General features: G+C 43.0%; 1 protein-coding gene across 2 annotated transcripts in view; it reads right to left on the bottom strand.

The window, feature by feature from the left end:
* Positions 1-26,843, bottom strand: part of DHX57 (DExH-box helicase 57) — a 40,823-nt gene that overhangs the window by 10,491 nt on the left and 3,489 nt on the right. For both annotated transcript variants that reach the window (XM_090052835.1, XM_090052841.1), the window contains 14 exons: positions 25,141-25,290; positions 24,673-24,849; positions 23,418-24,256; positions 19,849-20,021; positions 17,978-18,099; positions 17,506-17,701; positions 16,104-16,228; positions 12,953-13,086; positions 10,489-10,543; positions 8,632-8,837; positions 6,509-6,625; positions 5,704-5,800; positions 1,585-1,758; positions 1,079-1,279 (listed from right to left, as the gene is read on the bottom strand). In XM_090052835.1, coding sequence (XP_089908961.1) covers positions 1,079-1,279; positions 1,585-1,758; positions 5,704-5,800; positions 6,509-6,625; positions 8,632-8,837; positions 10,489-10,543; positions 12,953-13,086; positions 16,104-16,228; positions 17,506-17,701; positions 17,978-18,099; positions 19,849-20,021; positions 23,418-24,256; positions 24,673-24,849; positions 25,141-25,290 — 2,766 coding nt within the window. The remainder of the gene's footprint in view (positions 1-1,078; positions 1,280-1,584; positions 1,759-5,703; positions 5,801-6,508; positions 6,626-8,631; positions 8,838-10,488; positions 10,544-12,952; positions 13,087-16,103; positions 16,229-17,505; positions 17,702-17,977; positions 18,100-19,848; positions 20,022-23,417; positions 24,257-24,672; positions 24,850-25,140; positions 25,291-26,843) is intronic.

Genomic DNA, 26,843 nt, shown 5'->3' with positions numbered 1-26,843 from the left:
TGTAGACCAGCAGTGCTCAACCTTTTTGTCTGGTGAGTCAGATCTGGCTGGTGATCCTGATCCAGCACTGAGGGCATGTGGCAGGGCCCTATCCAGCTGCACAGAGGAGGGCAGGGTGGGGATGCAGCCCAGCCCCAGCTGTGTCCCATGGAGGGAGAAGGGGCTTGGCCTGGCCTCAACCCAAACCCACTTGTGGTGGGGGGTGGTGAAGGGAGCATGCCCCAGTCCAAACAGTCCAAACCAAGCCCAGTGGGGGGAGCTTGACTTGGCCCCAACCCAGCCCTGCTGGGAAGGAAGAAAGGAAGAGTGTCCTGGCCTCAACCAAGCCTTGCAGGAGGTAGGGCGTCATGGCCCAAACCCATGGGAAGGGAAAGGGAGGGAAGAGGAGGCATGGCTTGGCTCCCAAACCAGATACACAGAGACACTGGGGTGTGGTCTGGCTCTGACTCACCACGGGGTTGTAGTTTGGGAATCTGGCAGCAGGGGAGGGTGGCAGTATTAATTGCCACTGCTCTCCTCCACCAAATTCCCCAACCCATGGGAGAGCCCTGCAGGCCACATGCCAAGGCTCCAAGGGTTACATTTGGCCTGTGGGTTGGAGGTTGAGCACCCGTGATGTAGACTGGCTCCATTGCACAGAAAGCTTTGGTAGTTCTTCCCAAAAAGTATTTATGTTTTAAACCAATGAAAGGGAGGCGAGTTTAGAAGAGAGGATAACATCCTCCCAGCAAGTGACCAGAGGAGAAAATAGGACAGCTCATCTCATTAGGGGCACTTTTGTTTGCGAGTGCAAGTCAAGGAACATAGTAGTGAGAAGCCTGGGTGTAAGGGAGAACGGAGTTGAAAGAAGTGTGTGCAGCAACATGGTGGGTGGGAAGGATGAGGTCCTGACAAGGGTGGTAGTCAGCAAATTATCAAAAAGTGCACTGACCAGAGTGGAGTGTGGTGGCTCCACAACGCTGGGTGTGTGACAGAGAGAGAACACAACCTGACAATATCACCAGTATAGTCTCGCACTGGTGGGAGAAGACTATTGGACAATAACTCTTTAAGGTAAACTCCAGCGAGGATGGTTTACCTGAGGCAGAGTTGTTCCAAAGGCACTCTTTGTATTTCAGGCAACTGCTGCTTTATAAGCTGGTGATTATAGTGATGGCTACTGAAAAGATGAAAGCAAACTCCAGAAGCTACACGGCCTGCTCGTCCCTTCCTTTGCAGGGCATTGGCTTTGGACACAAATGTATCTTCCAGACTTTCCATTCCTTTGCTGGGATCATACCTGCAAAAGAAAACAAAGCAAGAATGACTGAGGATGGTAATGTTTTAGTTCAAGAATGCCAGGTATTAACACTGGACCTCCAGTGGAGGAGTAACACCAGCTTCTAGAAGACAGCAACCACTAACACCAAGGATGCAAGTGGAGTTTACCTGGAACTTGACTGAAGTCAACAATTGCCAGGTTCAGAATAAAACCCTTCTACATTTTCTCAAACTCTTAAAAATAGGGCTTTTAATAACCTTAAATGGACATCATGCAAACACGACATTTTCCAAGACCACATTCCATGAAAATAATTCTTGTACCTTTTCTCTTTCATTTTGCCTGAATCAATCACAAAGATAATATCATCAATGGTGACGGATGTTTCTGCGATATTTGTAGAGATGATTATCTTGGTGATTCCTACAGGAGGTTTAAGGAACACAGACTGCTGTTCTTCACTGGACAGTGAGGAATGAAGTGGTAAAACGACACACCTAGAAGAAAAAAAGGCATGCTTTCCTTTACCATTATTTTTCCTTCCTGATATCAGTCTGTTTACACATGCTTTAGTCCATAGAGTATTACACAGATACTCATTTACAAAGTGGAAGTTATATTTAAATGGTTCCTATCCCAACCTCTGATTATTCCTCAACATTTTCTGAATGAGGGCATGAGGACCTGTGGAGTATGTCTTCTGTGGGTTTCAGGGATAAAGATCTACTACACCATGTTTCACCATTGGCTTTACTGGTGGGTACAATGACCAGGCAGAATGTAGCTCTACAAATTTACTTGTAAGCATGAAATAAATGGACTGTCCAAGTGGACATGGAAAACTGCCTGAATGGAAGGAAGCAATGAAAATAGGACACTGTCCCCGATGTGAAATCAGCTACCTTGGTTTTCTTTTCTCTCTTCAAAGTTCAGCCTTCAGGCCCTCAGGGAATGCTGTCACAGGTTTACATACCCCAACCTACTTTGGCCGCAGGTCTTCCCTTAAGATATACTCTGGGAAAGAAAGAAGCATGCTTAGGGGGATGGGATTCTGTCTCTAATGGAAGGGCCTTCAAGCAGTGATCTTGTGAGCAGCTGAGTATGAAGGATCCCCTTTCCTTCCCTGAAGCAGATGAGAGGTCCAGCCAGGATTTCTGTTTTGGAAGTTCATCTGTTTTTCTGTTCCCAAAATTCCTTTCCTATACACTCACATAGCAGTGATGGAGTCTACATGCCTGAGGTGATACACTGGCTTGTGCATCTTTATCACTGACCTAGAGACTGACATTAAAGCAGTAAGCACAAGCAGGGCAGCCAAACAGTTTATACAAATCCTTCCAGGAACATTACTTTATTCTGCTGAGTTTAGTGATCACAACACATTTGACTGAGGTCACTTAACCTAACCAGGAAAAAAACTTTTAGCTTAGATGTAATATTTGGACAGTGATCCAAATTACACTGAAATAGTTTTCCTTGCAATATCAGCTTGTCTTTAATAGATCTTGATTTTTTTTCTTGCCCATCCCTACAAACATCTGAACATTTTTCCTTAAAATCACACAACGTTTTAGCATATTACTAGATGCAGAACTTTTTGAAGTAGAAAACAAGGTAAAAGATAAAGTTAAACCTCAACTTTTTTAGCCTTCCATTGGATTGCTTTAGCTGGTGCATAGAGACAATGTAAATGGCACAAAGACTAGCTAGGCCAGATATCAGCAACCTAGGGCCCAGGGGCTGCATTCAACCTGTGAAGGAATTTAATCTGGCCTGCCACAACTCAGAAAATTAGCAGCATGCTCCAGTCACAGTAGCAGAGAAGATAATCTCAGGGTCCTACTGCCAGCTGCCACTAGTTTGTTCTTTCTGCTGCAACAAAAAAGCAAACCCCAGGGTCCTAGAGCCTATCTTTTCCAATCCTTTTCTATTGCAGTATCTGCTGATCCTCAGAAGGGTATTAAGGGGGTGCCACAGGGCTCTAAGGTGCCTGCTCCTCTTAGAGCAGAGATAAGAACCCAGGTGCAGGTTGCCATGACAACCGGTTAAGGAGGGAATTGGCCGCACCTGCACCTGGTCGGAGGAGGCAAGGCCCTAGGCCCATATGAACCCTAGGGCTGGGACCAGGGAGTTAGTTCCCTATCAGCAGCTGAAGGGGAAGGAGCCTCCAGGAAGGAAGGGCCCAGAGATGGGGTAGCTGGCAGATATGCCACCCTTAGAACAAAGGGGACACCAGGACCCCAAAAGGTATCCTTGCCTGCTAGACACTGAGCCTCAGAGAGGGAGTTTTACTTTTTTAAAGGGGCAGAGCATGACATGAGTTCTACGTTACGTTACAGCCCAGGGACTCCTGGTGGTTGGCTGTGGTTGGTGTGCTGTCTGATAACACCAGTGGTTTGGGTGAAGTTATTTGGGGAAGGAGGAGGCCCCACTGGGAGCCCACTGCAGCGTGGGGACCCTGGCGCCAGAAAGGGTGTGGCATTTGGGGCACACAGGCCCAGGCACCACTGAGGCGCAGAGAGAGACAGGACTGTGGACAGCCCAGGCACCACCGAGGTGCAGAGAGAGACGGGAGGCAAATTACAACAAGGCCTAGACCAGACAATGTCAGTACAAGTTGTGAGGCTTGGGGTATGGTAGAGGGACAGTTGGAGCCACATATGGCCCATAAGGCTGAGAGAAGCAGGAACCATCCACATTGAAGCAGGACGTCAAGGGGTCTAGAAACAACAGGGCTATTAGGATCTAGCCAGACCATGTCCAAACCTAAAGCTCAAGGGCAGCCTCCCTATATTTATCATACCAACAAGACGTGGCAGGAGAGAACGAGGGTGCTTGTAGGGCAAGACTGACACAGTTAAGGACACGGCCACCCCTAGGCACCCTGCCCTGCTGGGGGGGGTAAAGGGTGGGGCATGACAGAAGCTAGTTTGCAAGCAGTGATCCATGATGCAAGAGGATGCCAACCACTGAGCAAGGCTGTTAAACAACACTCATTACTGGGGTATCTGACAGATTCCCCAAATTTCATAGATTTTCATAGATTTCATAGACATTAGGGCTGGAAGGAACCTCAGGAGATCATCGAGTCCAGCTCCCTGCCCAAAGGGCAGGAAGTCAGCTGGGGTCATAGGATTCCAGCAAGATAAGCATCCAATTTACTCTGGAAGGTGTTCAATGTAGGTTGAACCACCTCCTCTGGCAGACTGTTCCAGACCTTGGGGGCTTGGACAGTAAAGAAATTCTTCCTTATGTCCAGCCTGAAGCGGTCTTGCAGGAGTTTGTGACCGTTCGACCTCGTCATCCCTTGGGGCGCTCTGGTGAACAAACGTTCCCCCAGATCCTGGTGGTCACCCCTAATAAACTTATAGGTGGCCATCAGATCACCCCTGAGCCTACGCTTTTCCAGGCTAAAGAGTCCCATGGCTCTCAGCCTGTCATCGTAAGATCTGTTTTCCTGACCTCTGATCATGCGCGTGGCTCTCCTCTGGACTCTCTCAAGCTTCTCCACATCCTTTTTGAATTGTGGAGCCCAAAACTGGACGCAGTACTCCAGCTGCAAGGGGAGTACAAGGGGAGAATGACGTCCCGGGATTTGCTCAAGAAGCATCTATGGATGCAAGCCAGCGTTTTGGTCGCTTTACTAGCCGCAGCATCGCATTGGAGGTTCATGTTCATCTTGTGGTCAATGATGACCTCCAAGTCTCTTCTGTAGTGCTATCCAACATAGCACTACCGAGCCTATAAGGGTGCTGCAGGTTTTTCCTCCCAAGGTGGAGAACCTTGCATTTTTCGATGTTAAACACCATCAGGTTCTCGTCCACCCATTTGCTGAGCTCGTCCAGGTCAGCCTGGATCAGCCGCCTATCTTCTGGCGTGGATGCTTTGCCCCAAAGTTTGGTGTCATCGGTGAACTTGGCCAGTCCACTCCTGACTCCAATGTCCACATCATTAATGAAGATGTTGAACAGGATGGGTCCCAGGACAGAGCCTTGAGGGACCCCACTGGTCACAGGGCACCACGATGAGTGACTGCCATCGATTACAACCCTCTGGGTCCGACCACGGAGCCAGTTTCCCAGCCAGCGGATCGTGGTGGAGCCAAGGCCACAACTAGGTTTAATTCTGGTCACGAAAACATAAATTTTCCCTTCCCCAACTTGAGGACACTGGTCTAAAGCTTCCATCACCAACTTGCCATATGTGCCTGTAGATTTTTGTGCTAGTTAAAAAGAACCTATTCCAAAGGAACAAAAGTAAACAGCCAGTGGTACATAAAGGCTCACCCGTTTGCCACCTGTCTCAACCTTTCAATAACTTTCACTTCCAATTGGCCTGAGATATTAGAGCTTGTACAGAACTGCAGCAATATCTTTAATAAATCAGTTTCTTTCTGCTTTAATTCAACAAAATGATAAGTTTTAGGACACCTTTTGACTTACCGCTTACTATGTCTATTACTGAAAAGGGCATTTGACTGCAGCTGTTCATAAAGCATCTTAATTTCTGCTAGACCAGGCAAAAATACCAAGACAGCACCTAAAGACATAGACAAAAAGAGAATAGAGGCATTTGGATAAAAAATATTATTAGACAAGGATACTCTGAGAGTGGACAAAGGCCTGAGTCCAACTAGAACAGTACTCTGCAGTGTGCTGTATGAGCTCATAAACAGCAGTAGTCCCTGTTCCAAAGAACTTGCAGTCTAAGCCAGGGGTTGGCAACACTTTCCAGTCTAAGCTGGGGGCTGGAATGACCCAGTTTGGGTTGGAGTTGGGCAGGCATTAGGGCTCAGCTGCCACTGCCACTTCTTCCCATGATTCAGCTGCAAAAGCCCCCCTCTGCCAGCGCCTACGCTGCTCAGCTGCAGCATGACATGGACAGAATTTCCCCTCTGCCAGAGCCCCAGGTGGCTGACTGTGGCTTAGCACAGGGAGAGGTCTCGACTGCCAGATGCTGCAAAAACCATAGTTCTGTGGGCCAAAACAAAAGCTCCATTGGCTAGATCTGGCCTGTGGGCTGTAGGATGCTGACCCCTGGTTTAAACAGACAAGACCAAGTGCTTGTTCTGTCCATCCTACAGAAACAAGGGGCTCTCACCTCTGAGAAAATCAAGTGGAGAGAATCAAGTAAAATCAGAAATTGTGGAAATTAATTAGTGCAAACCTGTCAACTTGACAGAATTCACCCAAATGCATAAGCATTAGGTGAATGCTCCGTTCAAACCATAATGGACAATCATGTTACCTGGTGGGTATGAGTGTTTGCCACTGACTATCCACTCCAGTAAGTCCTCTATTAATTCAAGATTAACTTTATCGAAATCCATGGCAGCCATTGTTTTTAACACTGATTTACTAACTCCTGAAAGAAAAAAGTAGAATATACCAGGAGCACAGAGGCAAGTCCATGTCTAATAACATACGACATACAATACAGTAAGATATGGCTACACAACGAATTCAACCTTTGGTCAGAGGCTATTCTGTCCTATAGATTTAGCTGAAAGAGCTCAGGATGCTAATATGAGTGTAATATTTGAGTGTTACCTCTCATCTCCTTTTCTACTTGGTCCCTCTACTCATTCACACTTTTCTCTCTGTCCCTCTTACTCACTAGACTGCTTCCATTTTATTTTACTCTTTTTCCATTCAGCTCTCTCACATTTCATTAGGTCTCATGTACTCCTCAGGACCTGTACTCTTTGGATGGTTCAGCCTGTGCACCCCCAGACCACAATCAGACAAGACCTGGGACTGCCACAGAGCTAAAAAAAGGTCTTACACCCACTTAATGACTGACACCTGAGCCTTCAGGACACCGCTCACAAGCTCTTTCTTTCATCTCTCAGAATTTCAGTCCTCCAAAGGAAAACAGACCTTCTCCCCCATGACCACCTCCCCCACCAACAAAAAACAAACAAACTCCAAAACAAAAAAAAGCGATATCCTTCAGGGCTACCAGAGCCATCCTACAAGAGGCGATCTCAGAGCTGTGCATCATAAATTACAATGGAAGGAGGGAGAGGGTGACATGATTAAACCTTATTCTGCCACTCACTAACAGATCAAAATACATCTTCAGCAGTATCCAACAAAAGCCCTGGCACTATCACTGCAGACTGTTCTAGCCTACAAAGGCAGGAATCTGAAGACTTTAAAGCATGAGTGCTCACAGTGAACAACCGGGGTGTGTGGAATTCTTTTAGAGGACATATGGAAGAAAATATTTTGAGAATCTAGCACCAGGAAGATTTAGGTGTGGATTTAGATTTAGGATCTGGCTCATAAGAAAGCCCCCTCTACATATTAGAGGTATCACACAATTAACTGGTCATCTGTGTAACTACCTTAAGACCAGCTACACATGCAAAATACTTATCACACAATAAAAAGTCCCAACCAGCTATAAAGTTAAATCTCAAAAATGTGTACTAAACTTTATACTTGGTTGCTACTGAGCTTTAATTTGCACATGTAGCAGGATCTCCTCTACAGTTGGGAGCCCTGTCAGCTGACAGGGCTCCTAGCCACAGGGATGCACCAGGCCCAAGCATGAAACTCACGGGTCAGGGGACTGTGCCAGCTGTGATCCCCAAGGCTTGGGGGTGCATGAAAGCCCCCAGGGCAAAGAGGAATGGCAGCTGCAATCTCTGCACCTGAAGGGGCTCAGTCCCAGCTGCATGACACATGCAGCTGGAACCCAGAGTCTCATGCCTGACAAGGTCAGGGCTGGGACCAAGAGTATGGCACAGGTAGGACCAAGAGCCAGGGTGAGGTGTAGGGATTGCAGTTACCATGATCCCCTTGGCCCCCTTGGGTCAATAATTGAATGTGGGACTCTCAATCCCAGCTATACATGACCCCCCCATGGCTTGGAGCACCCTCAGCAAAGGGGGCTTCCAGCTGTGGGAGCCTGTTTTTTGCCAGTGCAGGCTCCCACTATACCAGCAATAAAAGCACAATTGGATCTGAAGCAGAGTCCCACAACTGCGCCTCCTGCCACCCATGTGTGGTATGGCAGGAGGCACAATTGTGTAGATTACACATTAGATCCAATCATGCCTTTACCTGTACATGTAGAGGGGGCCTAATATACTTAAAAAGGAACAGTAATATAATAGGTTATTGCCAAAACCAGTCCTTTAATATATGCTAAGAATTGTCGGAGAGGCCAGTATTTCCTGTAGTTTAGTGTAGAACAGGATTTATTTTAACTGACAGTGGGTTTTTGATCATATGGTTCTACTGTCATGTTTAACTCCAAAGCCATGACACTTCTAATTATGAAAATATGTGATATACATTCAAGGACACCACTTTGGTTTGTCAATAAGCCATTGTGATAGCTTTAAAAGACAGGGAGATTACCTTTGTAACGTATTAGGAGTTGTTTAAAAGTTAACTGCTGGTCTGGGACTGAATCCTTGACAGTCGTTTCATCCTGGATAAAGCCAGCACGCCTCAGATCCTCCTCTACTTCTTCAAGAGCAGTTCTGCTGTGTCTTGCTCTAAGTTTCTCATTAGAACCATGCTTTATGTTTCGCCTATATGGACTACCATCCTCTAAGACATATCTGAATACGAGCAGAGAATTCAAGCATGTGGAAAGAAGTTGCTTTTAGTCTCCTTTGAACTGTTAATATGAGAAGCTGACATACCTATCACCATGGTATATAAAAGCCTTACAAATTTATATGAAGAATGAGTAGGCCCTAAGTTTTTATTTCTGTCACTCTTAGGAGCAAGTAAGAGTACTAGAAATTCAACTTCACACTTATGTTTCTGTTCTTTTATCATCCATTCCAAAACCAGGCAGAGCAGTAATTTAAATGCAATAAGCTTTGTGGGTATGTCTTGCTTTTTATTCTGAAGCAGATGAAATTTTTGGTTGCTCTAAACTCTTGGGTAAAGGGGTTCCTGAGTAGCTGACTGACTGACAAAAAAGGCCTCATCTGCAGCTCACAGCAGTCTTTCTTGGCATAACGGCTCACTGATTTTGAGGTTCAGAACTACCTTGGTGGGGTCTTGGTGGCTGTGACAGAGGTGCTCTGAGATACCTAGGAGATGGTCCATTGAGTGTTCCCGATTACAAATTGGATCCCACAGTTCAACACCCAGCCAAATGCTACAGCAATTAAACTGTGGGCAATTCACAACTGACTAAATAGCTTTCCATCTGAAACAGGACAGCTGGGAGTGACTCTGCAGCTACATATGACAAGAAAAATCCTTGTCTAGTCCATTGACATGACAAAGTTAAGAAAAATTCTTTACATAGCAGCCTGTGTTTACTTTCTGTTTTTTACCCTCAGCACTGCTGGCTTTATGTTTCTTGTGTTACAAGACATCTAAGAACTACTAAAGATTTGTGAGATGATGCCAATATATTTGTGAGTGCTACTGAATATACGATAGTAATGTATTACTACGTGTTTCACATTTTGACTTTCTAGCTAAGGAGAAATTTTTCAGCTGAATTTTGTAAGCTTCTCCATAAGTTTAATGGGCCAGGCCATCATCGCAGGGCTTTCTTGCACTGGAAGAGCAGCTCTCCTGACAGCCTGAAAGTGTTGGTGGTCAGATCAAGAAGGAGTTCATGCTAAGCCTACACTCATATCCAGCTTGAAATTCAGACCTAATCTGTGCAATTTCCAGCAATGCTAAATATTGTAATGCATGTTAAGACCTATTTCAATGTATTTGGTTTAAACTTAAACAGCATCAAAGATGCCTCAAACTGAAGGAGTTTCCAAAACCCTGGCCTATTCAAATCTTTCCAGTGTTTGGATCTGTTGTGTTGGAACAGGAGTTGGAAGTGCACAATAAAGAATATCATGGAATTGCACCTATAAAAAAAAGACAGGTCACAAACTGCAATAAAGACATGACCTTAAATAAAAGAAGGTCCAGAAGACTGACAGCACTTGAGAACTGGTAACTTTTCAGGGGTGGGACCATTTCTAATTGTTGTTGATCTTTGCAGTGTCTAGTGCAATGTGCCCAATTCTCAACAGTGACCTTTGAACGGTCCTAGACTACAAGCAGAGGTGTAGTTTTAGAATAAACGCATCATCAAATATTGAGGTCTCAGATTACAGGTAAGAATCAACCAAATACTATTATTAATTTATATGCAGAGATAACATGAGGTCAATAGATTACTAGCCTAACTATTAGAACTCCAAAAACCAATTACTTCTAAGCATACTGCCAGAAATTTCATACCTCGTCATCGCAATTACATCTTCTAGAAAAAACTGATCCACAGGAAATGTTCGACCTACAAAGAAATGTAAGAACAATAAAACAACATGCAAACTATTATTTTAGATAAGCATGCAGAAGGATGGGGAATAAATGTTACAATTTCTTATGCTGGTTTCACAACTTTTTCAACTTCTGTGACCATATAAATAGGGACCTACTTAATTTGTGGCTTCATGGATTTTATGGAAACCACAAAAAATGACAAAAAAACCCCAACTTAATAAAAATAAAATGCTGGCTCCCCAGTGGGAGCCACTGGTCCTTGCTGCCTGGAGGCGGGGCAGCACAAAGGGCTGCAGACAAGTTGGCGGCCACCCCTTCATCACACTCCGCTGAGGCTTCACTGCCAATCAGCGCCAAGAGGCGGGGTGGCACAAAGGGTAGCCAGCAATCAAAATGGCAGCTGCCCCATCATCCCTCTGCTTCCTTGGGGCCCCTCTGCCAATCAGTGTCAGGGGGCAGGGCCATCACAAAATGACTGGGGAATTAGAACCTTGCCGCAATTAATCATTGAAAATGGAGAAGTACCCCTGTGATTTAGGTAGACTATGAGGAGTCTGAGGCTTCTTTAAGATCCATCCTGCAGACGGTAACAATACTGTACCAAACAGATGGCAGACCATTTCCAAGAACGTTTTGACAGCATGCAAGAAGCAAGACTTGTTCAGGAATATTTTCTCCTTGACTAAACTATACATTTGGGAGAGATGTTAGACAAGCTTTGGGGCCTGAGGAAAGGTATTTTATGCCTGAAAGCTTGTCTAACTAACTCAAACTATACAGTTAGTCCAATAAAAGATGTTACCAACAAAAACTTTCTTCTCATACATTCCCTAGACCAGGGGTACTCAAACTTTTCCCCCAGCAAGCGAGATGGCCCAAGATTGGTTTTCTTGCCATTCTTGGCTCTTGTGCAATTGAATTCCAAAGCTGTAGACCGCAGACCAAATAGACTTCGTTTTCATTGTTATAGAGCAGCGGTTGTCAACCAGGGGTACGCAAACCCCTGGGGGTACTTGGGAAGGCCCCAGGGGATATGTGGCAGCACTGCAAAGAAGCAGGGGCACATCTGGTTTTGCCACTGCCCACAAAGACCCCCCTCCACCCCTGTTCATCAACTGACTGGTGGACTCCCTACTTATTGACCAGCTGCCTAGGGTACGCTAACCAAAAAAGGCTGAAAACCCGTTATAGAAAGTTCATCATTCTGAGGACTGCAGGTCAGGCTGTGCATAAAAAAAGTCAGGCTCAGTTTATTATGAATTCTGACAACCCAAACCAATACCTTAAATATGTGACCTAGTTTTAGTTGGGCTATAGTGAAGTAACTGGAGCACCAGATAGCGGTAATCTTTGATCTGTATTGATCAGCAGGGGTTATTCTGTATTGCCTAATCTGAAGTTTTACTGCCTATGATTTAATTGTGTGGCAATACTCAAAAGCCTAGACACTGCAAATGTGATTAAGTCTGCATCTGAGATCTCTTAGCTAGCTAATGGTGATAAATGAAAAGTATTTTCTGTTGCTGCTTCTTCTAACTAGATATCCCTTATCAATAGGAAGTCCAAGAGATAATCTAAATAGTTGACTGAAGAACCAACTCTGAATAATTAACCTTTGCCCAACAGTATCATTACTCCTTTTCCTTGGTTCAGGTTCAACTACTTTCTTTTAATCCAAGCCTGGTGTTGACTAGCAGATCTCATCTGATAGTTAAGCAGTCACCAGTTAATGTTCAAATCAAAGTCTTATAAATTACACATTTACTAAGCAGGATGTCTGACAATAAAAGTCTCAGTCTTGGTATTTTAACTATCGAGATGTAGAGTCTGAGGGCGTGCATGCAGCCTGAGATTGTGGTTCCTAAGAAAGGAAGATTTACCTAATACTGCTATAGGAATCAACCCCTACTGTTCATAAAACAGCAACATTAAATTAAACTTTTAAGGAGGCCCTCACAGCCAGGTGAAAATTTAGGTGAAATGGGGTATAATCAAGGAAAGCTATAGAGATTGAAATAAGACCTATTAATGTATATTAGTATGTCTTGGCCATCCAGGACCCATGTTGTGTGTTCTGAATTCATCCTGACTACAAGTACTTTACTATATCTTCTGTGATGGAGTCAAATTGCTAATATTTAATGTAGGGGAAGCCCTGTGCTAAAAATACTAACAAAAGAATAAAAAAGAGCACTGAACATACATCAAACACAATAATGTTTCCCAAACTTTGTAAAATATAGCAATACTATCAAGTTGGTCTTACAGTGCCCTTTCTCACTGGCCTGGACAGTGCTGTTAACACACACCTCCTTCCTGCTCATATGTCATTTCTCAACAAAGCTGAAGACAAACTAGGAAATAATTATGGTGATGGGCAATTAAAAAAAAACAGAGAAACCAAAAAACTGTTTTTCACCTGGTATGTTAATAATGGGACATGAGTTATAGTACTGGGAGAAAAGCTCTGCATTCAAGGTGGCACTCATCAGTATGATATGCAGGTCTGGTCTCTGAACTATTATATCCTTCAAAACCAGCAGCAAGAAGTCACTGAAGAAAACAAGCAAAAGACATTTGAACTTCAATGCTGGTTTTCAAACCCATTTCCCCCCTTGTTACTCTGTTCACTTTCATGAAATTCTCCTGAACATGACACTACCAGCACCAAAACAAACTTCACCCACAGGGAGTACCGCTATGGCAAATAACCTCCAGCTATTAATTTGGTAAAGTACTATAAGTAACCTAACTTTTGCTTGTCCCTTTCAAGAATTTCTGGATTACTTAGTACATATTTGAATAATAACTCTAGGACCCCTAAAAATTAAGCTAAGACTAGCATAAGAACAAGTATGCAACAGTGTTAAATATCAATAATGGATTAACTCAAGCAGAGAGCAAATCAAAGCAGCAGACAAGTCCTTTTTAGGCCTTCCTCAAGAACTTTACAGATTGGAGAAAGCAATCTAGTCACAGATGATGAGCACAGTTGGCAGCAAAGATAATGAAGGAGTCAAATGGCTTACAGTAATAGCAGAACAGATGAGGGATTACTTAGAGAAGATAGAAGCTGTCAGATCAGCAGGGCTAGATGGGATGCACCCTAGGACAGTCAAGGAATTGGCTGAGTTAATTTTGGAATCGTGGGCTATCCTCTTTGCGAACTCACGGAGGTCAGGTAAGGTCCTGGATGATTGGAAAAGGGCAAATATAGTGCTCATCTTTAAGAAAAGGAAGGAGAAGGATCTGGGGACTTACAGACCAGTAGGTCTGATCTCAATACATGGAAAGACCATGGAGTAGGCCCTCAAGGAATTACCTGGAGAACAAGGTGATCAGGAACAGCCAGCATGGATTCATTAAGAACAAGTCATGCCTGACCAACATGACTTGTTCCATAAGGTGACAAGCTCTGTGAATGGAAGGAAGATAATGGATGCAATACATACCTTGACTTTAGCAAGGCTCTTGACACCATCTCCCATAATGTTCTCATTAACAAACTAAGGAATGCAGAGTAGATGAGAGTAATGTAAAGCGGACCCATAACTGGTTGGATCATTGTGCTCACAATAAGTAGTCATCAATGGCTCAATATTAAGATGGGAAGAGGTATCAAATGGGGTTTCCAGGGGTCTCTCCTGGGTCCAGTACTGTTTAATATCATCATTAATGATTTTGGATGATGGGGATCAAGTATACACATAGAAAATTTGCAGATGACACCAAGTTTGGTGGAATCACAAATGCTCTGGAGGGTATAGACTGAAAAATTGTCCAAAATAAATCAGATGACATTCAACAAGAATAAGCACAAAGTCCTGCACTTAGGATGGAATAATTTCATGCACAAATACAGATTGGGGAATAAGTGCCTAGGCTGTAATATTGCAGAAAAGGACTCAGGAGGTTACAGTAAACCATAAACTGAATATGAGCCAACAGTGTGCTCTGGTTGCAAAAAAGATCAACAGTGTACTGGGCTGTATTAACTGGAATGTCTCTTGCAAATCAAGAGAAGCGGCTCTTCCGCTATATTCAGCACTGTTAAGGCCTCACCTGGAGTACTGTGTTCCGTTTTGGGCCCCACACTTCAAGGAGGATGTGGACAGATTGTAAAGTCTAACAGAGAGCTACAAAAATTAGAGGCCTGGGAAATATGGCTTAAGAGGAAAGGCTGAAAGAGCTAGGGTTATTTAGTCTCAAGAAGACTGAGGTGGGATTTGAGAACAGTCTCCAAATACCTGAAGGGCGATTACAGAGAGAATGGAAATGGGCTTTTCTCTGTGGTCACAGGGGACAAGACCAGGAACCATGGCCTAAAGCTGCAGCAGAGGAAGTTAAGTTTGAGATTAGAAGGAACTATGAGGGTGGGTCAAGCATTCGAACAAGTTATCTAGAGAAGCTGTAGAATCTCCATCCCTGGAAATTTTGAAGAGCAGGTTGGACAGACACCTGGCCGGGATGGTTTAGTTAGGGATGATTCTGCCCTGAGCAGGGAATGGACAAAATGACTTTGTGAGGTCCTTCCCAGCCCGACTATCTTATAAACATATAGCTTCCAATTGCCACCAAAAAACTCCATAAAAAAACCACTCACCAAAACCTCAGGTTTTCCAGTATGTCTGGAAGTTAACTGAGTTTAGGAGATCTTAGACCAGGGAGATGTAACTGAGTTCTATGTCCTGAGGCTCCACAAGAACTGTCCTTGACAGCAGCCCTCCCCACCTTTTCAACAATATGGGGAACCGGCTTGAATGCCTAACAATGACTATAGCTGCATTCCAGGGAGGGAGAGGTGGTCTCTTAGATATAAACTATCTGTGCTAAGGACTCAACAGGTCACAATCATCATATTCAAAATATACCCAGGGACTAGCTATGTAAGCTGCAAATTGTGTACTACTCTAGAAAGCACTTTACTCAGGGGCCTCTTTCAGAGCAGCCCCAAGTCCCTTTTCTGAAAGAGCTACCCACAGACCTAGCCCCTTTCAGCATGCCAGCTGGTAAATGGGATCAGACTGGGCGAGGCTGGACTAAGGATTAAAGCTGAAGGCAGGAGTCAGGTGAATCGAGAAGTTCCCTATTGGAACAAGCCGGAAGAAGGGAGACCAAGCTCCATTTGGAGCCCACTGCTTAAGTACACAGGGGTCTTTATAGCCAAGTGATGACTTCCAGAGGAGATATGGAAAGAACTAGGGCATTTGGGGAGCAGCAGGCAAAAATGTGGGAGGGATAGTATCCTAAGGAACCCAGATCATGATGAGGCTTGTTGAAATTAAAAAGTCCTATTGTCCCTCCAAGACCCATCCTAAATTATCCTAGGAATGTAATAGCAATTGTGACAACTGACTGGAGCCATATCTGTGGAAACTGCCAGGTGCTTTCTGCTCAACTGCACAATCCTTTAGTCCACTGGGATAAGGACAGTAGGATCAGAAGCCAGTTTCTCCCTGTGGTTGTCCATGATGCCACCCCACCACTTCAAACTGGCTAGAAGCATTTGAATTTCAGCAGCATGTTCTCAGTGCTAACTTTCAGTTATGAAAAAAAATGGAATTATTTACCTTTCTTCTGTTCTTTCATGAACTTCATCAATAAGAACATGGGTGATTCCCTGTAAAGTCATGTCTCCTTCTAGTCTTCTCAGCAGCACACCAGTAGTGCAGTACAACAATCTGGTAGCTGAAGACTTGAGCGGCAAGGCAAAGATACAAAGCATTCAATAAAATGACAGTTAAATAGCTTTACTTATACAATATATAAAGAGCAGACAATGTGGTACCATGCTCAATCCCACATGCCTGGCAATTTGGCTCATAAGTGAATAAACAGCTGCAGATAGGAAAGCACAATTTTTCCTCCTAACTTTACTCTTAAATCTTTACAGCATCTAGTTTTTATCAAGGAACAGTTTGGGGAAAGAATGAAAAAGATAAACTAACTCAATCTCCTTCTTTTCTGCTTCAGCAACTGTATGTCTGACCATTAACTTCCTTCATTAAAATTAAGAGGGATTGTGACAGGGATGAGACTGCTTCCATGAGACAGGGAAAGAACAGAACAAGCTGTATTTCTCACCTCTGTTCAGCTCAGTAATGAAAAATAATAGACTTGTCCAGGATACATACTTTATACCACAGGCCAAAAGGAAAAAGAGCTGTGATTATAATCAGTCACTAAAAACAGAAAGTGACAGCAAAGCTAAAACTACAAGCTTTAAATTGTGAGAGAAGAACACTGCCTTGAAAGCCAAAAATCAAATTCTTAGCAAAACTATTGAGAGTCATTGTGAATGAATCCATTGTGTTGTATGTAAAAGTTAATTATATTTTTTCAACTGTTCAGCCTCAAGTCTTTAAGAGTTTTAATTTTTCAGTCTTCTCTACTGTCTTCAGCAAATTGTCAATGAGAAATGTATTGCTCAAAACCGATCACAGAAGAGGAGGAATGACAAGTACAATTTTTAAAAAGTGATGCTTCTTAAAGAAAGAAGTTGTAAAAGGGGGAACAGATTAAACAGAGAATTTCAACTCTAACACCCAACTTAAATTCAACTCACACTGTTGCAAACTGAATTTATATTCTTCAATTTCTGCGTAGTAACCTGCAGTAAATAATTCAGTGGTCTCAGCCAGTCCCTATGGACACTGATATTAAAATAAAACAAAAACAAAACATACAAAAAACTACTGTTAAGTCTCAGGTCCCAGGAGGCTCGTCAGGAAAGGGGCTAAACAATGAATGAATATTAAAGTTACCACCTTATCTTGGTAGGTGAAGCCTAAAGTGTGCACTGAGGCAAAATGGCAGCGTAGCATGAGAAAGCACACACTGAAATTTGCCATTCAGTAACATGTTCTTGTTGATAAAGGATTAACATCTCTAGGACAGCAAGTCTGACTCCTTGTACAAGTACTAAGACCATTTTTAATAAACTAAACTAAAACACAAAAAAAGGATACTCACCTTCACACTTTCTAAGCGGATCTGGTATCCAACAGTAACACCAACTCTTTCTGTTCTCTCCTTGGCTACACGTTCAGCTACAGAAATAGCGGAGATCCGGCGAGGCTGAGTACAGATGACATTGGCTACTCTATTCGGAGGACCTTCCAATGAAGCATCCAATATAAATTGTGGAATCTGAGTGGTTTTCCCACATCTGCATGGAAAAATAACATGGATTTAGTTTTTTTTTAAAATGTCTTTCCCCAGCAGGAGTTAAGAGGGCTGACTTCTATTTTGAATTTCTATTTTTTTAAATTTGTGCGACACCTTCTATAAAATTAATCTATGGCTACAGTACTTTAATCTGAATGAATTTTGAACCTGGTCACTTTACCTTTTCAGACTAAGCATAAGTAAGCTTGTATAACTACATATGCTTTCCTGTGTATTATTTAATATTCCAAACCTATATATAAAATCATATTCTTACCCAGTCATACCACTCACAACAAGCACTTGGTGTCTTTGCAACATATCAAGAATGTTTTCGCGTTCTTGCCACGCAGGAAGCTTCTGTCTTTCTAGCAACAGGGACTGGAAGTGCCTAGAAGACTGACAAACAATAACGAAGAGAAACTGAACACTCTGATAAGAAAAGTCCTGGCCTAGATCCATCCATTTTAATGGCTGAGAGGATCACTATAATTATTCAGTCTTCATAAAATAGGCCACAGAACCTTACAAAACCAATTCCTGTATCTTGGAGTACCTGTATTCTTACCTTGCAGTTAAATAAGAAAAAAATTAACACTACTACCTGGACTTCAAAGACAGAATCATGTCCCACCTCCTGAGCTCTCCACAACACATGTGACAATCTTGTACTCTCAATGCCTGCAACTACGATATAAATACTATCAAAAGACCTGAACACACATAATAGACTCCAATGTAGTTATCCCAGGAAAAAAACAGCAGTAAAAATATGCTGGTTTAACTTACACTAGCATAGGTGTTGTGTCCACAATTATCCCAGGTTAGCCATTTGCTCAATATGATTGGGCTATTCTACTCCTGAAGAGTTGTAATAGGCCCTATCCCAGCAGCTGCCCTTATTACCTGTCCACTCTGGATCTGTATAATTGACATCAGAATACAAAAATGTTTGTGTGTTGTGCCCAGGGTCTAAAACAATGATTTCCTTACTACAATCTGAAAATGACTACTAGCCTGCAGAACCCTTCAGCTGACCCACAAAAGCAATGTAAAAGAAAGAAGGCTGCTAGCATATGAAGTCTACAAAACAAAACAGCTAAAAAACCCTATAACCTAACCAAAGTTTGCCTACATAGCAACTGTTTGTAGGTCAGGTATGGTTTCCCAAAGAATACAGGTGGTTAAGGAGCTACTGTCATTCAGCCAGTGGGATGGAACCCATGTAAGCAGAGTTTCCTTCCCTGAAGGGCCGGTTATAAACTAGACCTCTACAAGTTATGAAGCCTCATTGTGAAAATATAAAAGGAAGAATTACTCACGACATGAGCCAGGTAAGACTCTTCTGGGCATAGACTACATCTTCAGAGAGCGTATGTTTGCATAGCATCTAGCACAATGCTGTCCTAACTTACTTTGGATTCTATTGTATTATAAAAGTTAAGTAGCAGCACACAAAAAAACCCAAATCAACAACATCCACTTTTACAGCACAAAAGAGGATTCTTTTATTTTCTTTATGCTGAGCAGTCTGAGGACTGATCCTTATACATTTAGTTATAGAATTGCATCTGCTGTTATTTTTAGAAATGCACAATATGCACAATTGTTCTCAGCAATCTCTGATCTCCTGGATAAATAAGTATGTTTACACTTATTAGCTGAAAGTTCCAAGATGAAGACAGCAGTTACAGCTTTGCTACTCAGGCCCAGCAGAACTCCCTACCACGAGGGCAGAGCTGATTTGTGCAGACGACAGAACTTTGTAGGGGGCTGGTCCAATACTATGAAATTAACTCTGCCAGGCTCTGAGAGCTATCACAATACAAATAAAAGTAAGATACATTTCTCTGGCTGCTGCCTTCTTTCACAGATAAACAACAAATGTATATTTTAAAAGAAAACAAACTCTGTCAAAACAAAATATTCCACTGAACTTGCATCTTCCCCTAGGGAAAGAATAAGAGACCAAGCAACATGCAACAGCGGTTAGACACCTTGCTGTCTGCACTAGCGGAGGGCACTTGGATACTATAGGTATATATCCATGAGAACCCTGCAGAGCAGAATTGCTTGTTAAGTACATTTTAAGAACTATTATGTTAAAGCCAGAATTGACACGACTCTTTTTCCGTTTCTATACTATACCTTTTTTATTCGGAATTGCTTGCAGATTTTAACATTTTCATTATACAGAGACTTCGCCTGCATGTCATACTTCCTGGACAGGTTCTTTCTGAGGTTCACATAACTTTCATTCTCCACAACAACTGGTTCAGGTTCCTCTTCCTCTTCCTCCTCAGGTTCTGACTCCTTTGTGACTTGAGAGATAAAATTAATTTATTATTAATTTGTACTACTATAGCACCTAGAAGCCCTTGTCACAGGCCTAGAACCCATTGTGACAGATGCTGTAGAACAAGGTGTCAGATACACCTCATGGAGCCATGTCATCTGTTCCAAAGGGCTTGAAATCTGGTGGCAGGGCAAGGACCCCACAGCCACAGCAACCACCGTTCATCTCACTACCAAATTTCCAACTTGCAGGCAGCAATTTAGGTCAGGCACAGAGCCATGGCATCTGGCCCATAGAGCTGCCTGCAGGTGAGAAATTTGGCAGCAAGACAGACACCAGTTGCTCTGGGACCCATAGCAATTAATACTGCTGCCACTTGCCTTTCCACCAAATTCCCAGTACCATGGTGGCATAGCTCCAGGCTGCAGGTCCAGTGCATTGACTGGCCCCACACTACTCATCTGGCCCTGCTGTAGATCACTGCTGTAGTTTGACAGCCTTTCTGTAAAGCTATAGAAGTGGACAGCTGCAGGGGAAAAGAAGTAAAGAGCAACAGGAATGTTAACCTGCAATGATGTGCCATTACAGGCCATTCACTCTGGCTGTCTGAGCCACACTTGGTCCACCATTGGAGGTTAAGCACCCCTTAAACCAGGAGATGCTTTCTACACCCAGCGAACGTACAGTCTAAAACTCTTAATGTTCAATTCTCTGCAGAGATTGAGAATTGCACAATTCTGAAGTCTGAGATACTCTACATTTGGTCTTCAAGCACTGCAAGACACATTACTAGATCATAGCCCAGATCCTCAAAAGGTATTTTTAGGTGTTGACATCTACTGATTTTTGTGGGTGCATCTACATGTGCAATTTACTGATGAGCTGACTAATTAGCTCCATAGTAAAGTGTTACTGTCCACACGAGTGCTGATATTTGGGTACAGTAAATTAATTAACTCTGCCATAAGACAGACAGTACTATCTTACAGCGGAGTAATCAAATGCAATCAAATGTTCACGTGGACATGACTGCCAGGCGCAAATTATGCTCAATCATCCCAACCAGCTGGCGACCAGAACCACAGCTCCTGCCAGTCCCCCTGTGGCACAATGCTGCCATCCAGAGCCCAGAGCTGACCCCTATGTCCCCTGCCAGACCAGGGCTGCTCTGCTATGGCTCTAATTGCTGCTGTTCTGGACACACAGATAGATGCTGCATCTGCAAGCAGTCAACTCCAATGTGAACTGCTCCAGAGTTTATTGCATTGTCTTAATTGCAAAAGTAGATGCATCCAGTGGCACCTTAACACCTTTGAGGATCCTACTTTAAATAAGCCGATGACCTGATAAAGATAGTCTGGTATTACCAGAGCTATAAGCAGGTATCTTAGAACATAGATACCCATATGAAGTTTCAGTTCCCTACCCTCTACTAATTCCTCTGTAGAGCTGTTTAAAAAAAGTCATCTAAACTTTTTTTTGGGAAAAAATGCAAGAGGAAAATGATACTGCTACTCCCCATGTGTTAAAAACATAATATAGTTATTATTGCTCAAGTTTCCTGAGAAAGCTCACCTTAGGGCAAGGGTGTTAAATATACTGCCCACAGACTGGATCCAACCTGTGGAGTTGGATCATCCAGCCCACAGACTTTGCCCCGACCTTGGTTGGGATGGAGGATCTTCCATGGTAGTGGCCAAGAGTCTGGGTGAGAGCCATGGTGCTGGAGCACCAGCAGCCCCACAGGATCAAACCTAGCACCATGGCTTGTTCCTGTGGTGGCACCCAAGCACCTGTGATACCAGGCTTCTTGTGATGCTGCTGGGGCTCCAGCACAACTGCTCTTGCCTGGGCTTTTGCTTGCCACCACAGGCAGAAGCAGCAGTGCCTAGCTTGTTCCATGGTGTTGCTGCAGCTCTAGCATTGCAGTTCTTGCCCAGACACTTGCCTGCTGCCATGAGATGAAGCTGTGGTGCCTGGCTTGTTCCTGCTGTGCTGCTGGGGATCTACAGCCAAAATTTGTACTTGCTGGCTGCCAAGCACTTGAGTGAAAGCAGCAGTGCTGCAGCCCTGGCAGCACTGTGGGATGAGAAGCCTGGCACTGTGGTTTGGTCCTGCGGTGGTAGCCAAGCATCTGATACATTGGGCTTCTTCCTCCCAAACATCTGATCAGCTTGAGTGGGTGACACGTGTGGCACCCATCCCAAATGGTCTGGAGTAGATCAGCATGCATGGGAAAGAGAGGGAATGGCTATAGGCCTGTGCTATTCATCTGCCCCTTGGACCAGTCCCACACCACTCATCTAGCCTGTGACCAGACACATTTGACACCTCTGCCTTAGGGGAAAAAGACCTGTTAAGGGAAGTTACAGCTCAAAAACTGAAAGCTTTGGAAAACTGTGGGCAATTCAAAACAAGGGGTTAGAATGCCATCCTAATTATAAGGGGAGATACCTTTCTGCTAAATAATTGCACAGCTCTACAAACTTTAAGTTTCCCCTTGCATAATCCATCCTTCCCATACACATATAATGTTCCAAACTGGTCAGCAACAGGAGATGCCCATTTTCCTCAAAATACAATTTCCTGTGGGGTTTTGAAACTTCAGAAGCTCGTAATGTCTCCTCCATGGCCTTAGCACTCTAGCCACTGCTATATTAGAACTATACTATATTAGGCATGCTCATTTGCTCAACACTTGTCATGTCTGCCCCTGTTTACTCATCCTCTGCAAAGAAAAAATCCCCTTGTACATAGAAAAAGACTCCCCAAAGCAAATAGATTAAGGGCTTTGTTTGTGGCATGCCCTTAAACCACCGCCAGATCTGGAACAGAACCCAGATATCTGAACTTCACCCCAGATCTCTCATTTAACCTCTAGACCAACAATTAGCACACTTTAAAGAGTGGTGGGCCAAATCAGCACAGATTGCTTTACAAGTGGGTTGTCACTTCCAGCCTGGCCATCATTCCCCCTGCTGCCACTGTACTTCCAACTCAGACCCTGATGTCCTGACATAATGTGACTCACTGCTAAACTGCTAGCAACGTCAAAAGTTTTCAGGACCAATGAAAATTGCTCCCCAAACTTGATCTGGACTGCAGGGCATAGAGTGCTGATACCTGCTCTAGACTAGGAGTCGGCAACCTACAGTGCATGAATAGACTTTATCCAGTCCAACAAGAACACCAAAAGATACTGTAACGGAAGTTGATGCAACTCACCTTCAGTAAGTTTTGCATGAGAATGCACCATCTAGTACCAGAATATCTAACAACTGTTGCCTCCAGCTCACCTTAAGACCAAGCTGTGTTAATTTGATCCACTGTTAAAGAAAGGTTGCCAACCCCTCCTCCAGACTGTATTCCCACTGCCATAAACCGAACACCAAAGAAGAAACATTTCCAACACTGCACATACCTTCCAAAATCTGAGTTACAACAGATGAATTATCTGGAGATGTTGGCTTACAAATGTCTGTGTGTGTTCTGCTGGAGGGTACTGCCAGCAAGGACAAAGGAGGAACACTATACTTGTGGAAAGTATTACTAAGTAACTTGGTTATTTCAGATTCATCTTCCAAACAGGTTATTAAAGCATACACCACTGGTTCACTAGACTCTGCAGCTTCTAGGGCCTTTTCATAGAGATATTCAGCAATATGTAATCGACAAGCCAGAGGCAGATTCTCGTTCGTAGAATAAAAAGCCACAACAGGTGCCTGGAGTGGGTATTTGTTATCCTCAGAAAATCTTATTTCCAGCTCATACAAGGGAGAGGTGTTATAATTCGATCTCAGATGAGCATCATCTACAGAACTCTGTGCTGTTTTTAGCAAGTGTTTTGGAGGAGTTTCATGCTTAAATTTGCATCTTGAGCCAAACCTGCATCCTCCTCTGAGGTAAAATTTACATAAGTTGTTTAAAGTCTGTTTTGCCACATCTTTGGCAGAACTGTGCCTCTGTTTGGATTTGCTGAGTTTGAGTGTTAGGTACTCCAGGTCCAATCCAATAGCCCACACTCGGTTTTGAATTCTTTCTACAAATTTTTCTCCACAGATTGAATGGAGAGCAAAAGCTTCTTCTTGTCTCTGTTCCAGGCATTCTTCCCTGCTGGCTTGAGCTGCTGCTTCAGACCTTTTCATCCTATCTCCATACCTTTCTGAGAAGCACTGCAACAGCAAGTGTTCCAGGGATGCCCCAATGTTACCATTGCAGGATCGCAATATTGTCCGACAATGCTCACTATCAAACCCATACCTATGGCAGAACAAAAGAAATAATGTACAAATATGAGGCACAAAATATACATGATATGAAGTAATCCCAAACATATTTGATTATTCCCATTTAATATAAGCTTATATGGAATCATTACACTTCAAAATAAACACAAAGTAATTTCACTAGTTTCTTGGAAATAACTGAAGCCATCCAAATGCAGTAATTAAAATATTTCACTGCTGCAAGGATAGGACATCTTTTCATGAACTGTTATTCTAAAATCTTTCAGTGAATAAATGACCTAACAAAAGCCAACCCTATTATTAACCCTCTACCAACAGAACCTTCCCTGAAGTCAATGGGGAAGCTCCATGAATTGAAGGCTCACCATATCAGTCATATGGTAATTTACCTGTTGGGTTATAAACATTACTTACCATGAAAGGACTCACCTGGAAAGTTTATGCACAGCAAATGGAGACACCTCGCTTTCTGCAATTTTGTGCTCTTCTGGTTCAGAAGACAACCTTGTAGTTATTTCAGAAGCTTCTTGGTCTGCTGACCAGTATTGCTCATCATCATCAAGGTAATCAGGTTCATCGCAATCTTCCTCACTAGTGGCAGCTGCTCTGATAAAGACAGTTATTAAATTCAAATGTCATAAAATGGTGGTGTTGATCAGATACAATACTGAACCCCTGGGTTAAACAGAAACTTCTACCTCTCTTTCTCTTACTCTCACTGATTTAATGGCGTGTGAGAAAGAAGAGGATTCAGAAGTGTAATTTTTTTTAAAGTGAACTAAAGTGTAAAGTGAAAATGTAGAAAAAATACTGCTTTCCTTTATAATAGCACATCTGTTAAAATTAGCTTATAGGAAAGAACTATTCAGGTGCAGTTTTTTTTAAATTTAAACTAACTCTGAGGTAGCAGCCAGCTCTTGCCCTTGGAGTTCTCGGAGAAGCTCTTTCACTCTTCGCTGATTGTCAGATGTCATGTGTATAGTCTGCAAAGGCATCCTTGTCTCAGGTCCCTGTCTGGTTTGCCTACTTTTGTTAACACAGCTTGATCTAAAAAGTAAACATACACATACCATACATTATATACAAAATGGAAGTTAAATAGATCAAATGCATACATCCAAAAAAGCTACATAATACTAACAACTACAAGCCCAAAAGAACATTAAAAAAACAGAGAAAAATGTGACACTGCTAACATACAACCTCAAGAGGATTCTCAGTTGTTTTTATTTGCTGGGCAGTATTTTACATAGCCTACTTTGTTCTGAGATCAGATCTTTAGTGTTTTCATGTAATGTTAACCAAATAAAAGCATCAGAAGGTTATAGCACAGCTAAGCATGCTTAAGTATAGGATGGCTAGAACACATTTCAGGTAACAAATCTGACAAGTCTGCATATACACTATTATACACAAATAACTATAAAGCTTTTCCGTTTATTATTTGATTTATATGCCACCCTTTCTGGCATGCATCTGCAGTAAAACATACTTCAAATTCAATTAAAAATTTAAAAAGTAATTTTAAAGTATTGGCAATGCAATGCAATGCAGTACAGAAGAGTTCTGTACTGGGAATATATATTTTAATAGTAACAAAAGAAATTTTTTTCCTAAATAGTTACAAAGTTACTTGTGGAATGAAACCTGGATACAAGACCCATTCGTTCTTCTTTCTAATACCTGTACTCTGCATTTACTAGCAAAGGGACTGCTGTAGACCTACGGCAGCACAGGCACACTTGTCCAACCAGAGGCAAAATGTCACTACAAACGGCAGCACATGTAAATCCTAGGGAACCGAGCATGGGGTGAGAAACCAGAAGGTGCTACATCTTCTCCTGTTCTACATGAGAAATGGATAAAACTTTTTACTCCTGACCCTCTCTAGCCCCCAGAGTAAGACCAGAACTGCTCTCTGGAACTCATACATTCATCTTTAGGAACTAATCTAGTACCGGTCTAATCATCTTAAAAGTTCCATTTGTGAATTATGACTTAACTAAGTATAATGGCTAATTGGGAATATTTACTTTGCTGTCCTGTGAAATGTTATCTTCATAATAATGCTCTCTAAGAAGAGGCAACAAGTACTAGCATAACATTCTAACACATGACAGAATCTCTTATTTAATAATCTATAAAACAGAGCCTGGATTTCTGTTAAAGGAAGATTGCAGTATTGAAAATAACTGAAAAAAGTCACACACACTGTACCTGACCTATGTTGCTATAATAAAAATGATTTACATATACAACTTCAATCTGAACAGCAGACTGCCCCATCTCTTGCTCAGTAATGCAAGGAAGTTATAATTCTATGTTTATCACAGTCTTCGCAAATAAGTTACTTGTGAAGCTACAGCTTAACCTAGAGGTGGGTAATTATTTGGGACCGAGGGCCACAAAGGGAGCTTCAATGAACTGCCACAGGCAGGGTCAGTGGAGGCAGGGGGCCCTGGCTCCAGGAAGTGCTCAGCTTCTGGCAGGAGTGTTCCCAGCCCTGCTGCAGCCGGACAAGTTCACATCATCACCGGGAGGTGAGGGGAGCATAGCAGAACCCAACTGATAGGCCTGTGCGAGTCGGCAGCGATCCTATC

The sequence above is a fragment of the Crocodylus siamensis genome, chromosome 1 (genome assembly GCF_052110815.1).
Source record: "Crocodylus siamensis isolate JL-2025a chromosome 1, ASM5211081v1, whole genome shotgun sequence".
Classification (NCBI taxonomy): Eukaryota; Metazoa; Chordata; order Crocodylia; family Crocodylidae; genus Crocodylus; species Crocodylus siamensis.
Note: the sequence above shows the minus strand (reverse complement) of the source record. Positions and strands in the feature narration are given on the sequence as shown.